General features: G+C 33.9%; 1 protein-coding gene across 6 annotated transcripts in view; it reads right to left on the bottom strand.

Annotated features, from left to right (window-relative positions):
* itprid2 (ITPR interacting domain containing 2) overlaps window positions 1-15,885 on the bottom strand; it is a 117,133-nt gene that overhangs the window by 40,865 nt on the left and 60,383 nt on the right. For 2 of the 6 annotated variants that reach the window (XM_087268381.1, XM_087268382.1), the window contains exons 4-5: window positions 13,519-13,568; window positions 11,158-11,211 (exon numbers count right to left, since the gene is read on the bottom strand). In XM_087268381.1, coding sequence (XP_087124507.1) covers window positions 11,158-11,211; window positions 13,519-13,568 — 104 coding nt within the window. Of the gene's footprint in view, window positions 1-11,157; window positions 11,212-11,387; window positions 11,624-13,518; window positions 13,569-15,885 lie in introns of those variants that run through there. The other 4 variants (XM_087268383.1, XM_087268384.1, XM_087268385.1 and 1 more) reach the window with 4 other exon arrangements.

Genomic DNA, 15,885 nt, shown 5'->3' with positions numbered 1-15,885 from the left:
CTCTTGGCAATCAGATTAACATGGGCAGCAGTTTATCTGATAAATCTGAAAAATTTATATTATTTACTCACCCACAAGTGGTTAAATTAAGTTTCTTTAATGTGCTTTTTTGTCAATTCATTGTGCACATTGTTTTTACATTTACACATTGGATACACATAATTTAATTTCCCTTATTAATCATCATAAATTAGCCAATTAACCAATACAATACCCAATCTTTGGCAAATAGAGTAATATTTATTCATTAATTTTCCTTCGGCTTAAGACTCTATTTCTGAAATCGCCATAGCGGAATGAACCGCCAACTATTCCAGCAAAGGTTTTATCCACTGAATGCCCTTCCAGCAACAAGCCGCAACCCAGTATTGGGAAACACCCATATACACTCATTCACACACACTCATAGACTACAGACCATTTAGCTTACCCAATTCACCTATAGCGCATGCCTTTGGACTGTGAGGACAACAGCAGCAGCCAGAGGAAACCCACATGAACACACGGAGAACATGCAAACTCCACACAGATATTCCAACAGGCCCAGCTGGGATTTTTGGGGCAACTTAATTATTTTATGTTTAATCCACTTAAATTTGAGCAAAACTAACACGTTAATTAACAAGTTAACAAGTAACTTAATTCCTTTATGTCGTCCAAACATAAGATTGTGTGGAATCTAGCATTTTTAGCAGTGTTTATTAAATCTGTTCATCGCATAAAGTTAACATTTATCTTCTGAGGATTTGGATCAAATACTTCTAATGCATTTACTGTATCGTGTTTTTATGACTTTTGTAAAGTGTGAGAGTTTTGAGTGAATAGACTTTAAGTGGAGGAACAGAAATCTGTCATTTACCATTAAAAATATCCTAAATTGTCATTCATTTTTTCATTCATTCAGCTTGGTCTCCATTTCAGAGGACATCACAGCAGAATGAACCACCAACTATTTCAGCATATGTTTTACACAGCGGATGCCCTTCCAGCTGCAACCCCATGTCTGGGAAACATCCATACAAACTCACACACAATCATACACTATGGACAATTTAGTTTATTCAATTCACCTTGACACCAGAAGTTTACATACCTTCTAAAAAAAAAAAGGATCATAACCATTTTTAAAAAATGTCTGATGGTAAATCATATTAAACTTTTACTATTTTTCTTTTTTTTATTATTTTCTTCTGTTACGATTACCTAAATGGTTTGCATATGTTAAATGCCAGAATAATGAGAGATTTTTATTTTATTTTATTTTATTTTTTTAGAATTTTTTATTAATTTCTAGACAGTAACAAGTTTACACACATTTCCTTGGTATTTTTTTTGTTTTGCTTTTAAACAGTATAACTTTAGTCAAATGTTTTAGGTATCCTCCCACAATAGTTTGGAGGAATTGTGGCCCATTTCTTCTGACAGAATTGGTGTAACTGAGTCAGATTTGTAGGATGTCTTGCTTGCACAAGCTTTTTCAACTCTTTTCAGCCCACAACTTTTCTATAGGCTTGAGCTCAGGGCTTTGTGATGGCCACTTTAAAACTTTCACTTTGTTGTCCTTAAAGCACATTTTAACTAATTTGGCAGTGTGCTTAGTGTCATGGTCTGTTTAGAAGCCCCATTTGTGGCCAAGTTTTAATTTCCTGGCTGATGTCTTGAGATGTTGCTTCAGTATTTCTACATAATGTTATTTCTTCATGATGCCATCTATGCTGTAAAGTGGACCAGTCCCTCCTGCAGCAAAACAGCCCCACAACATGATGCTGCTGCCCCTTACTTCACAGTTGGGATGGTGTTCCTAGGCTTGTAAGCTTTTCCCTTTGTCCTCCAAATGTAACACTGGTCATTATGGCCAAACAGTTCAATCTCAGTTCCATCAGACCACAGGACATGTCTCCAAAATTATTACTTTTCCCAGTGTAGTTTATCTAATTGTAATCAGGCTTTTTTTGCTGATTTTGGCTTGTTGATTTTCCCGTGTTGTCACACAATGAAGCAGTGTGATTGAGGTTTTCCTTAAATACTATTCTACAGTTGTGCCTCCTATTAACTCAAATGTTGTCAATGAGCCAATCAGAAACTTCCAAAACCTTGACACCATCATCTGAGCTTTTTCAGGGGCATACTAATCTTATTGTATGTAAACTTGACTTTCAAGAAAAGTTATAACAATTTCTCAAAAAATCTCTCTCTCTCATTTTTCTGATATTAAGCATAACAAAAACAAATGTGATAATTCTAACGTGTGATGTGATGTCACATTAACATCTGACTTTTTAAAATGGTTATGTGCCTTTTTATATAGTGTATGTAAACTTCTGGTTTCAACTGTATAGCACAAGGGAAACCGGAGCCCCCAGAGGAAACCCACACAAACACAAAAAGAACATGCAAACTTCACACAGAAATGCCACTGACCCAGTCGATATTCAAACCAGCAACCTTCTTGCTGTGAGGCGACAGTGCTAACCACTGAGCCACCGCACCGCCCCCTTTTACATTAGTACTTTTAACTATAAATTGATTTATATTTAACCTTTGATGGGGAACATTCAAGTATGAAACTGTACAAGGTTCACCCGAGGTAGTCACATAATAATTTGAAGTATTTTGGTTTTGATTTTAATTTGTTTCCTGCTTTTGCCTTAAAGTGCTGATTAACACAGAAAACCTGTTTGTGTTCAAACAGTTGGCAGGAACTATAAAAACAACTATTCAAACAAATGCTGATTTCCTTGAGTTAACATTAAAAGTGTGTTCTATCTTATTTTCAAGAGGAGAATGAACTTAAATGCCACACAAATTAAATCATGAGGTTCTTGGCAATTCACATTCTGGCAGCTGAGGAGGAAACAGCAGATGAGTGTTGTCATGAAAGGCACCAAAGTGTTTAAATTGTTTACAATGCATGTTATTTTTCAGTGATTATGTAAGATATACAATATAATATGCTGTATTTTGATTTAAATGAATACCTATATTAATACAGAGTTTCTGCAGGTTTCACCAAGTTAAATTTAAGACATTAAGACATTTTTATGACCACTATGAATTAAATTTGAGACTTATACAGGGCTAAATGCTAAGGGTTTTTTAATATCCCAGTTAGAAAAGATTTTCACCTTCCCAATTAAAAATGATTTTTAATAATACTATAATAATACTTAAGTTTGAATATTTTCAAATATATCCATTCACAAACCCTATATTCCTTAGCAAGAATAGAATAAAAAACCTTTTATTCAAACTTATTTATTTAAATTTAAAACAAATTTACTCAGTTTAGAGAGTATTTGGTCCCTCTTTAAATAAGGGCAAACAGGTTGGTAATAAGTAAAGCTGCTGTTTGTGAAATTGCTTATTGTTCAACTTGATCCTCTGCTGAGATTAAGTAATACAATGTATTATAGTTCAGCTGATTTCATCTAAGGCTGTGACTGAAGTCAGTTGTTGTTTTGTGTTTCTCATCTGTGTTTCTGCTTCGGTGTTCATCATCAGTGCTCAATCATCATTTTATTAATCCCCTTCTTGTCTCATTAACTTGAGTAACTGTAACTCACTTTTGAGAGGGACCAAATACTATCTAAACTGAGTAAATATTACTTAAAGGATTTTGGTGTGTGCCAATTACTGCAGTCTACAATAATGATCATTTAATAATAGAAATATAGGCCAGTATGTTCAGCAGTGAATACATTTTACTGAGATAACTTTTTTTGTTACTGCAAGGAATGTTATTAAATGCTTTTTTAAATAAAAAGTTAAAAGTTTCATTGAGATGGATTGTTGGTGATTGTGTGTTAATGGCCAGATTGGGCAATACATAAACAAAGGAAAATTAAGACCTATAAAAAATAAAAATAAAAATAAAAATACTCGAGGATAGCCTGTAATTGTTTAATTTTTTTATATTATTTTTTTTTTATAAAAATGAATTAATAGAATTTCCTGCGTTTTCATATTTTATTTTACTAAACATAACATTCACAAAAGAAGCAATATCTAATCATTTTTACTGGCTAATTATTATACATATTAACGGAGTAGAAGAACTGCTGCCTGCTAAAAGTAGAGTAAACGTTATACAATTTGTATATGTAATTTCTAACGAAAAATATTAGTTTGATTACTTAATTTCTTTTAATATGCTATAGCTGTTAAATTGAGGTACTATTTACTCAGTTAGTTGTGATCAAATCTACCCTAAAAATGATTACCTCCATTTTATCACAGATAAATATCCAGAAAATTTCTGGAAAGATTTTACCTGTAAATTCAAATATGTGCTATTCAGACAGCCAAGGGCATTACATTCACACATCCATGTCAAACTACTGGTAAATTCTGACATCATCAACCAAAATGATCTCTGATTGGCTTGTATTCCTCAAGAATTTTATAAGAATATACCAATGTAAACAGAGATTTTTGACACTTTATTTTGATGGTCCGTTTGATGAATTTAGGTTACATTGCATCTACAGTTCATGCCAACTAATTCTCATTAGTTTAAAAGTAGACTGTTAGGGTTAGGATTGAGGTTAGTGTAAGTTGACATGTACTTGCAAAGTTTCTTATAGGCAGTTAAATGTCAGTTGAAGGAGAGATATTAACCAATATTAAGCAGACAGTCAATTAATACTCAAATGGACCATCAAAATAAAGTATTACCGAAAATATTAGTCACATAACTGATGACTGACAAACTTTGGCCCCTTGAATGGTCAAGGATCACCTACTATGACATATGACTAACAGGTTAACCAACCAATCACGTTTCGTCTTGTGCCGTGTTATGTTTGTGGGTGTGGAATGTCCTCACAATAACAGTCTAACACTCAACAGTGTATCATTCATTCACTATCATTTTTAAAAGTTTACTACAATGATGCATTAATATTCAAAATAACCTTTTAGCAAAACATACATAGGAAATCTGCAGGACATACAAACATTCATTCAGTCATTTACTTGTCGGCCTAGTCCCTTTATTAATCTGGGGTCGCCACAGCAGAATGAACCGCCAACTTATCCAGCAAGTTTTTACGCAGCGGATACCCTTCCAGCCGCAACCCATCTCTGGGAAACGTCCACACACACACTCATACACTACGGACAATTTAGCCTACCCAATTCACCTATAGCGCATGTCTTTGGACTGTGGGGGAAACCAGAGCACCCGGAGGAAACCCACGCGAACGCAGGGAGAACATGCACACTCCACACAGAAATGCCAACTGAGCCGAGGCTCGAACCAGCGACCTTCTTGCTGTTAGGCGACAGCACTACCAACTGCGCCACTGCTTCGCCCGACATACAAACATTTTTCTGAAAATCAATCATTATTTTGGTGACATATTTCTACATACAGATCACGGAGACTGAGATGAGGGTTTTGTTATATTTGCGAGTACACAAAAAACAGTTCCTGTTCTAAGCTATGTCTTTCACTTATCTTTATGACAAAAAATGACAGAATATTTGCATGTTTTCACTGCCATTAAGAAAAAAGCTGAATATAATCACAAATTGTCACAAATTTATCCTCACAATAACAGATGAATGTGCAGACAGTAAACCACTGATTAATGAAAACCTCGGATAATCATACATGTATTAATCAGCACTGTCATCAATATAAACATTGCAGCTTTTTTATCTGCTCAGCCTTTTTATTTAGAAGAGTTTTAAAGTTTGCTGCACACTCGACTCCTGTGTAATAAAGCCAATCAGAGGACAACGGAGGATCTGCTGAAGTGAAAAGTGTGCAAAATGCATCAGATGTTTGGTCCAAGGTCAGTGGGCGGTGCTTGGCGTGACGTCTGAGGCTAAGTCTACATAACTGAAGTGCAATATATCTGTGTACATACCCTAATTACACTATTACCGTTGTGCAGGACATTTCGTCACATTTGCAGACAGGATAAAAACACACAGCAGTGGTCAACAGTTTAACGGCAAACAAAAGAGTGGCTTCGAGCAAGAAATAGTATCCGTCACTGTCTGTTGGAAAATAAACTATGGCAAATAATTCACTGCACGCATGACCCACTAGCCCCAATAATCTATGCATATATCATATTTTGTTTATTTTTGCCCTTTTCTGTAAATATTGACAAATGTAATAATTATATTGTGAAATTTCTGACACTGCAATTCTCAAATATGTCATAGAACATATATTTTGTCTTATAAACAGCTTAATAATAATCATATTATTTGTTATATGACGGGTAGTTGGCACCATCGTTGTAGCTGCGATCGAAAGTTATTATGAAGTATTTATATTATTTATTTAATTACACATTAATTGTATTTTATTAGCTGGAAGGGATTAAGCTTAGGATATTCACGTCAATATAGTATAATCTAATAAAATTGCGTTTATTGTATTTCTATTTTTAGAGTTTTTAGTGTGAATGCACTATTTACACTAATTAAACTACAAAATGGCGTAGAATAGTGCATAATTATGTGATTCAGGACACACCACATGTCTTCTTAAGCAAACACACCTGATTCAGATCATCAGCTCATTAGCAGAGACTGAAAGATCTGTAACAGAGGAGACATCCAAAACATGCAGTTTTGGTGGTCCTCTAGGAACGTGGTTGAAAACACAGCATTATATCATGTTAATGCCTTGCCGTAGTTTAAAGAGATAGTTCACCCAAAAGCTAAATTTTTGTCATCATTTACTCAAACTTCACTAGTTTAAAATGCCTATGAGCTTCTTCTGTTGAACACAAAAGAAGATATTTTGAAAAATGTTGGAAACTAATTGGCAATTAAGTCAATGGGTATCAACATTCTTCAAAATATCTTCTTTTGTGTTCAACAGAATCTCATAAAGGTCTGAAACCACATAAGGGTAAGTTAAAAAGTAAATTAATTTTCACTTTTTGACGAACTTCCGCTTTAGTGGTACAATCAAAATGCTGTATATTCATTCATTCATTCACTTCTCAGCTTAGTCCCTTTATTAATCAGGGGTCGCCACAGTGGAACAAACCGCCAACTTATCCAGTACATGTTTTACACACAGTGGATGCCCTTCCAGCCGCAACCCAACATTGGGAAATACCCATACACTATTTCATTCACACACATACACTACAGACAATTTAGCTTACCCAATTCACCCATACCACATATCTTTGGACTGTGGGGGAAACCGTAGCACCTGGAGGAAACCCATGTGAACATGGAGAGAACACACAAATTTCACACAAAAACGCCAACTGACCCAGCCGGGGCTTGAACCAGCGACCTTCTTGCTGTGAGGTGATCGTGCTTCACACTGTGCCACCATGACGCCCCTAAATTCTGCATAACATGGAAACTACTCATGCAACATGAGCTTAAACAACACAATTATTGGGATTTTTTTGGGGGACAACTTAATTGTTTTATGTTCAATCCACTTAAACTTAAGTTAACTTAATCAATTTATGTTGGGACAACCTGAATGAATTGTGTAGAATCCAGCAATTTCTTTTTACAGTGTGAAGAATTCCTGATAATAGCTGTACGTTTCAAGCTGAGATGTTGCAGTAATCTTTGGTTTTTAATTATTATTTAACATGACAACTGACATAAATCCTCAGAGAGATACAATTTATTACATTCTGACATGAATACTGGGAAGACAACCTGGTTAGTAATAAAGTCTTGTAAACACAGTTCGCTGGGTTATTGGTTTGCACATAAACAGGGACAGCAGGTTCTTTTAATAAACTGGTTTTTGCTAGTTATCAGATATAGGAGAGCTGAGTCAGAAAACTAGCCTGGACTTGTTTCTTTACAAACACACTGAAAAGTGAGATCTGGCTTACTTCAGAGAAGGCTTGTTGTGGTGTTTAAACCAGACATTCTATAAGTTCAAAAATACACCCACTCAATTTAACAGGAAAATAAGAGCAGAGGTCTAAAAATGGAAGAAATCAATGCAAGTGCTTACGATGTGGACTGCTTTTACATTCAAATATAAATGTTTTTTACTTTGTCAAGCACACTTAAAAAATGCTGGGTAATTACAACTCAAATTTGGGAAAATACACTGGGCGAAATAAACATTGAATGTTTTTTTTTTCTGAGAATAATATTTCTGAAAGAGCTGATGGCATGGAATTGAAGGAGAGTTTGGTAAAACCCCAAACAGTACAAACATAAAAAATAAACAAAACGAAAAAATCTGATAAATTAATTGACACAAGAAGAAAGTACTGAACTGTATTCAATACCTTATATAAAAGGCTTGTTTGGTGATGGCAGCTTAAAGATGCCTGTTATATGAAGAATGAAGTCAAATGCATTGCTCAGGTGTGATTTTATCACAGACTTCAACAGAGCGTAAAACTCTTGATGGCTCTGTGGGTTTCATCTATCAAATCTGATCTTTATGTTGTATTTTGTATTGGATTCAAGTCAGGTGATTGGCTGGACCATTCTACAGCTTAATTTTCTTTCTCTGAAAGCACTTGAGAGTTTGCTTGGCTGTGTTTTGGATCATTATCTCGCTGAAATGTCCACCCTGGTTTAATCTTCATCATACTTCTAATGTAGATGTTGGCCTCAAGCAGCTAATATTAATTTACAACGATGAAGGGCAGAGAGTTGCTGAAGAACTACTGGGAGAATTCAGCTGCTATGGGCTTTCACTGCCTTTCACTGCCTTCCTTTCTTCATAAGTTCAATACTTTTTTTCCCTTTGTCATTTAGTTTTTATTACACATAATTTAATTAGTATGTTTTCTCAAAATATGTTTTCTTTGCATATATGGATTTCTTTGGTAGATGCCAAAATCCGATGAAAATGTCTAGTCAACAGCACCTTTATAAATATGCTATGGGAGAGCGTTTATTGACATGTTGAATACTTGTTTCCCCTACTGTAAGTGCAATCTAATTTTTTTTTTTCCTAAAATAAATATTTTTCTCAGCCTATTATGTTTATGATTAGTTATTTCACATTAAAGGCAATGAAAATAACCTTTTCTTGAAACCATAAAAGTGAAATTACCAATCCTACACATGAGGAAAATTCTCAAATAGCCTTAAGTTTTTTTACATCTGAACTCCTTATATGGAACAACACAACTTTTGGGATGTATGTTTAAAAATGTTTGAACCTCAACTTTATCCCAATCAATTGGTTTGTCCATTGATGACCCAAATTTGGGTTCAAATATCCCAGTATTTCTTAGAACGCAGAGTCCAAAAATAGCTAGTTAAATATAGATATGAACGATTCGTATCATGTAATGCAAACAATCATTCGAAGAAGAAAAAAGTTTTCCACAGTGGAATATCTATTAATATACTTTTATCTAGATGTCAACATTTTTCCCTCCAGAAAATCCACGTATAGCCGTTTATAAGAGAGAATGACTATTTAAATTAACAAATTAAATCGTTTTATTTTAATTCAATAAGATAAAACAAATGCATCTTTGATACTAAATAAAGAAATGCATATAAGATGCAGGTCAACGACAAAAAAAAGGATATATAAATCATTAAATCAGCCTACAATAAAATAGAGTATGCTCACTTATTGTTTTTATTTATTTTATTTTCACAAGTACAGGTCAGATAAAGATAATTTTCTATATATTAAAATATCTATGACACATATTAATATTAATTCTCCCATTTTTTTCTGATTTAAATTCATAGAATTTTTATATTTTCTACATTTTATTTGATGCAAAAACCTAAATGTCTTTGACCCATATATTTAAAAAATACATATTTTAATATAATCATTTTATTTTCAAAAATGTTTACTGAAACATCAACACAGACAAAGAACTGCCTTTAACATGATTTGTTAAAAAATGAAATCAAAATGCATTTTAAATGATGTATTTATATATTTAATTTATTTATTTAGTTAAATATTTATTTATTTAGTTCTAAATAGATAAATAAATGCATATTATTGCTGGGCAAAGATTATTTGAGATTTTATGTTTGTTTTGACCTAATATATGCACTGTTATTTATTTATTTATTTATTGGACAACAGTGTCTTCAGCAAAATGATATCCAAAGATCCCATTTTAAATTGTAAAAAAAAACTATGTTTTTGAAATAAATAAAGACAAATAATTAATTTGAATTATTTACATGTTTACTGATCCAGGATTTTATAAATGTTTCTCAAAATAAAATAGATATTTTTTCAAAGCGGGGAAAAGGGTTTTGTTTTTTGCCCAGACATTTAAAAAGAACATATTATAAAGCAGTACTCACAATATCATAAAACAGTTATATTTTTATCCAAAGGTTATCATATCATCAGAATCTTACATCGACCCATGCCTATATTTGTTTGTATTTACATATGTGTGTGTATTACATATACATAAGAAATATATAATACACACAAAAATCTTATGTCAAAACAAACTTTTATTTTGGATGCAAATAATCTTTGTCAAGCACTAATATACACACATGCACGTTTAATACGATACCTGATATAATGAGGGAACAATATAAAATTTAAGTAAATAAATAATTGATTTAACAGGTACAGAAATATTTACCACTAAAAATGTGAAAGTAAATTAAATTCAATTAATCTTAATTTCTACAGTGCTTTTACAATGTAGATTGTGTCAAAGCAGCTTAACATAGAAGTTCTAGTAAATTGAAAGTAAACGGTGTCAGTCCAGTTTTCAGAGTCCAGTTTAGTGTGGTTTAATTTCCACTGAAAGTCCAAACACTGAAGAGAAAATCGATTATGTAACAAACAAAATGTTCAAGCCTAACACATTATAGCACACTCCCTAACCAAACATCAAATGTCAGACTTCTGCAAACCTTCACTTTTATTATTGAAGCATTCCTCCCCCGCAAACACATCTGCCATATACTGCACACCATGAAACCAGAGATAACTTATCAGATGTGCCAAGACCTGTCTTTTACCCCGAGTATCACATGCATGCGTGTGCATATCACTGTTTGTCCTTTCCAAAAACCAGAAGTCAAAAAGGGACCAACAACAGACCTAATGAATTTCCTCAATACACAAGCCGTCATTCACGTCTGTCAGGAAGATCTGTTGGATTCCCGACATGCCTTTTGCACATTCCTCAAAGCAAAAATCACACTGGATTGAGGAAGAAAGTGTAGGGTACTTACCCTCAGCTCCCAGTGACAGATCATCTTCAAAACTACAGCCATTCTTCAGCGGCCCTGAAAGAAAAAACAAAGACAAGAGCTTTCAGATGACAAACACTCAACAATTTCCTATTCTCATCTCCATTAAAAACACACTTAAGCACATCCAAGCAGCGTTCAATGTTGCTTTAGTTCGCACGCACTGAAAGGTTGAATGTAAATATTTACTCTTTTTCCAGAAATTACCTTACCTACAGAGTTATTAAAGCAGCTGCTGCAGTTCTGAATGACCTGATCCATAACACATTATCCGGCCGTTGGCTTCAGTCGGGTTTAGTGTTAAACTGAGAGGAAACGATCATCTGGAGTGTGTGTGTGTGTGTGTGTGGGGGGGTCTGATATTGGCTCTAAAGCGTTGGTCGCATGTGTGTGTGTGTGTAATGTGCATGCGCTGTTGTGCATTGAGAGAGAACTTGCTCCAAAGTTCACAAGGAGTGGTGGAAAAGAGAGTTGAGTAACCTTTTAGAGTAACACCTATTCATATGTTAACATGTAGATTCTGCACTGTAGAAGCCTATGGAAATCAGTCATCCAGGATTTAAAACAAAACTACTATTATACACATGGAATCAGCCGTGGAACGTGATGGAATTTGGTGAATTTCAGCTTATTCTGTACATTTGAATTTATAGCAATATGGAGTAGTCATTGTGAATATTAAACAGCATAAAGATAAAGGAAATCGAACGACTTTGCATGAAATTAAACACTTTACTTGAGAAAATATGATAAATATAATATATTTGACTTTAGAGTGTACTACTTTCAGTAATAATATTAATTATTACTAATAATAATATTAATAACAGTAATAATTATTATTATCATCATCATAATAATATTTACGAAAAAAAGAAAAAGAAAAAAGTAAACAATTCATAGGCCGAACTTTAAAACCTATGTTTCAAGTTACACCTCAACCAATATTGGATATAAATATATGGGACATTTTAGTTAAAATAAACACAAACACACACACACACACACACAAACACACACAAAAACACAAACACACACAAACACCCACAAACACACACACACACACACACACACACACACACACACACACACACACACACATATACACACACACGCAAACGCACACGAACGCACACACGAACACATACACATATGTATACAGTGCATTAGAAAAAAATTATTAAATTCATTTATTACCTCAAAATTCTACACACAATACCCCATAATGACAATGTGAAAAAAGATTTTGTAAAATTGTTGTAAAATTATTAAAAATAAAAAAGCTGAAAAATCCCATGTACAGAAGTATTCACAGCCTTTGCCGTGAAGCACTAAATTAAGCTCAGGAACATTCTATTTTCTCTGATCATTCTTGAGACGTTTCAGCAGATTAATTGGAGTTGGCCTTTGGTAAATTCAGTTGATTGGACATGGTTTGAAAAGGCAAACACCTGTCTTTATAAGGCCCCAGGGTTGATAGTGCATGGCAATGTAAAAAACAAGCATGAAGACAAGGGAATTGACTGTAGATTGACAAAACAGGATTGTTTTGAGGCACAAGGCTGGGGAAGGTTACAGAAAAATCTCTGCTGCTCTGAAAGTTCAAATGAGCACAGTGGCCTCAATCAGCCATAAGTGGAAGATGTTTGGAACCACCAGGACACTTCTTAGAGCTGGTCGGCCGTCAAAGCTGATCGCGGAATCATGAACAACAAGGTGGTCTGTATAGCGTATGTCTTTGTACTGTGGGGGAAACCAGTGCACCCGGAGGAAACCCATGCCAACATGGGGAGAACAAGCAAACTCCACACAGAAATGCCAACTGACCGAGCCGCGACTCAAGCCAGCGACCTTCTTGCTGTAATGTGATAGTACTAACTACTGAGCCACCATGTTGCCCCAATAATGGAATTTCTTGACCTAATTATAAAGTTTTTAAATTAACACAAAGATTAAAAAGCCCTCTACAGCAACTAAACTCTATGTTGGGCTCCACACAATCTATTTGTGTTGGGACAACATGAGTGAATAAAGTTAACTTATTAGTTTTCACAAATTTCAGTGGATTGGACATAAAACAATTAAGTTTACCCAAAAACCTCAAGAATTGTTTCAGCTCATTTCAAATAAGTAGATTAAACAAATGTCATTGTCCAAAAACAAACAAAAATTACTCAGGGGTAGCTCAAATATTTTGTCAGTGCTCTTTGGGTAAAGGATTCATCAAAACAAAAAATAAAAATCAGTCCAATGCACTCTAAAATGTGAATTTTTAAAAAAAAAAGCCTTTATTCATATGGGTGATCCTGAACCAAATGTCTTTGTTTTTGAGTGGAGACTCACCTCTGGACGGACTGCTGCTCTGGTCATCCAAAGAGGCCCCGAGAGGAGTCCTGTTGAAAGATCAAAAACACGTCACATCCTCATTCAACTCGCCAAAACTCCCTCTAAAAATGTCACTTGAGCAGAAACGCATATATATACACACACACACACACACAGACACACACACACGAACACCCTTCCCTCTCTTCATACACAACAGTCGACACAAATTCTCTTGGCATAACAAGCCTTCGTCTTGACACTTACAAAACACTACCTTCCAAATCCCCTGCCACTTTCATCAAGACACCTGCAGATCCAAACAGCGAGGCGAAAAAAACCCACGTAAAATAAAGCTAATAATAGTCCGGCATGTTTCACAACACCACCAGAAGGAAATCCAGCAAACTCTGGTGGTTCAGACACTGAGGTTTCCTGCTGGAGGATGTCGGGGTTATCTGTGTGTCTGTGTGTGTGTCTCTGTGTGTGTGTGTGTGTGTTTAATGATAATGAGCAGGAATTGGGAATAGGACGAGCACGAGGTGTTTTTATTGACCCAGTGTGTGGCGTTGACGTTCAAATAACGTCGCTTTGGTGTCAGACGGGTTTACTGGGGGAATTTACACTGAAGAATTTGATTAAATCAACTCTGGAGGAACAAATCGAGCGTAATAAAAGTTTGTCATTGATTACTCTGCTCATCTCAGAGATGTTATTTTGCTGGTTTTTATAATAGATATATATATTCCACTCAAATGTTTGTGGTTATTAATATTGTATGAAGGAACTTTTACTTTCACTATACCAGAATCAATGCAATAAAACGGTGACAAAAGTGACTGTAGTGCTTTTATAGTTTTACAATGCTTTCATACTGTTACAATAATAATAATAATAATAATAATAATAACAATAATAATAATAATAATAACAACAACAATCCAAAAATAATAATAATATTTATTAATATTAGTATTATAATGTGAATTAATAACAACAACAATTAATATCATTAGTTGATATTATTAATAATAAAAACAGTATTATCATTATGTTACTATTTCTATTATATTAATTATAATAAAAATAAATAAATAAATAAATAATAATAATAATAATAATAATATATTATTAACGTTGCTGTTGTTGTTTCTGTTATTATTATTATTTTTTTTATTATTAATTATTATTAATTGTAATAATAATAATAATTATCATCATAATAATCATATTATTATTAGTATAATAATAATAATAATAATTATTATTATTATAATTATTATTAATTGTTGTTAATAACAATAATATTAATAACATTTATAATTAATATTATTAATGTTATAATAATAATAATAATAATATGGATTAATAATAATAATATTGCAAAAATTGAGAAAAATAACATTTCATAGGTTTCCCAAAAAGTATCTCTTAATTCATAGGTTTCCCAAAAAGTATCTCATAATTCAAAAATGAGATTTGTCCTTCAGCTTAGTCCCTTTATTTATCAGGGGTCACACCACAGCGGAATGAACCACCAACTTATCCAGCATATGTTTTACACTGCGGATACCCCTCCAGCTGCAACCCAGTACTAAAAACAACATCTGGGTTAATTCCAGAGTTTAAAACCCAAAGATCCACACAGCAATTAAATAATATGACAACCAACAACAAACAGTTATCACATTTTCCACACACACACACACACACACACACACACACACACACACACACACACACACACACACACACACACACACACACACACACACACACACACACACACACACACACACACACACACACACACACACACAATCCATGAAAACAGAGTAACTGACATCAGGCCAAATTACCTTAAAAAAGACAGATAAACAAACATACTAGGCTTCCTTTTAGATCACAAAATGAAAAAACGACAGACAGAGACACGCAGCAGCAATCCTGGAATCTGCCTTTTGTTTTTCCACATGGACGGTTTAAGTTGGCCAAGAGGGACATATATCTAACAAGTAAATCAATAGCTACGTTTCCATCCACCTATTTTTATGAGCACTTTGGATATGAACATAAAAAAATGTTTAATGGAAACACCAAGCTGTGCAAAAATTTAAAAAATGCACATTAAAAAAAAGAGATCATGCGATGATAAGAATGTGTGTGAATGGACAAACCAGCAGGCTGAGCACATTGTAAAACATCCAACATGTTGTTTTGGTCATTCTAAAATGCCATAACCATTTCAGTATTAGTGTTATTATAGCCTTTATTAATTACCTACAGAACTGTCCAGAGCTGGGGTGTCCAAACTACGATTTTTCCACTATGGATAATGACATTAAGCTGTTTCTTAACCCCTTACTCTGTTAACGTAGAAGTGCA

This window comes from Danio rerio, chromosome 9, assembly GCF_052040795.2.
Source record: "Danio rerio strain M-AB ecotype USA chromosome 9, GRCz13ab, whole genome shotgun sequence".
Taxonomy (NCBI): Eukaryota; Metazoa; Chordata; class Actinopteri; order Cypriniformes; family Danionidae; genus Danio; species Danio rerio.
Note: the sequence above shows the minus strand (reverse complement) of the source record. Positions and strands in the feature narration are given on the sequence as shown.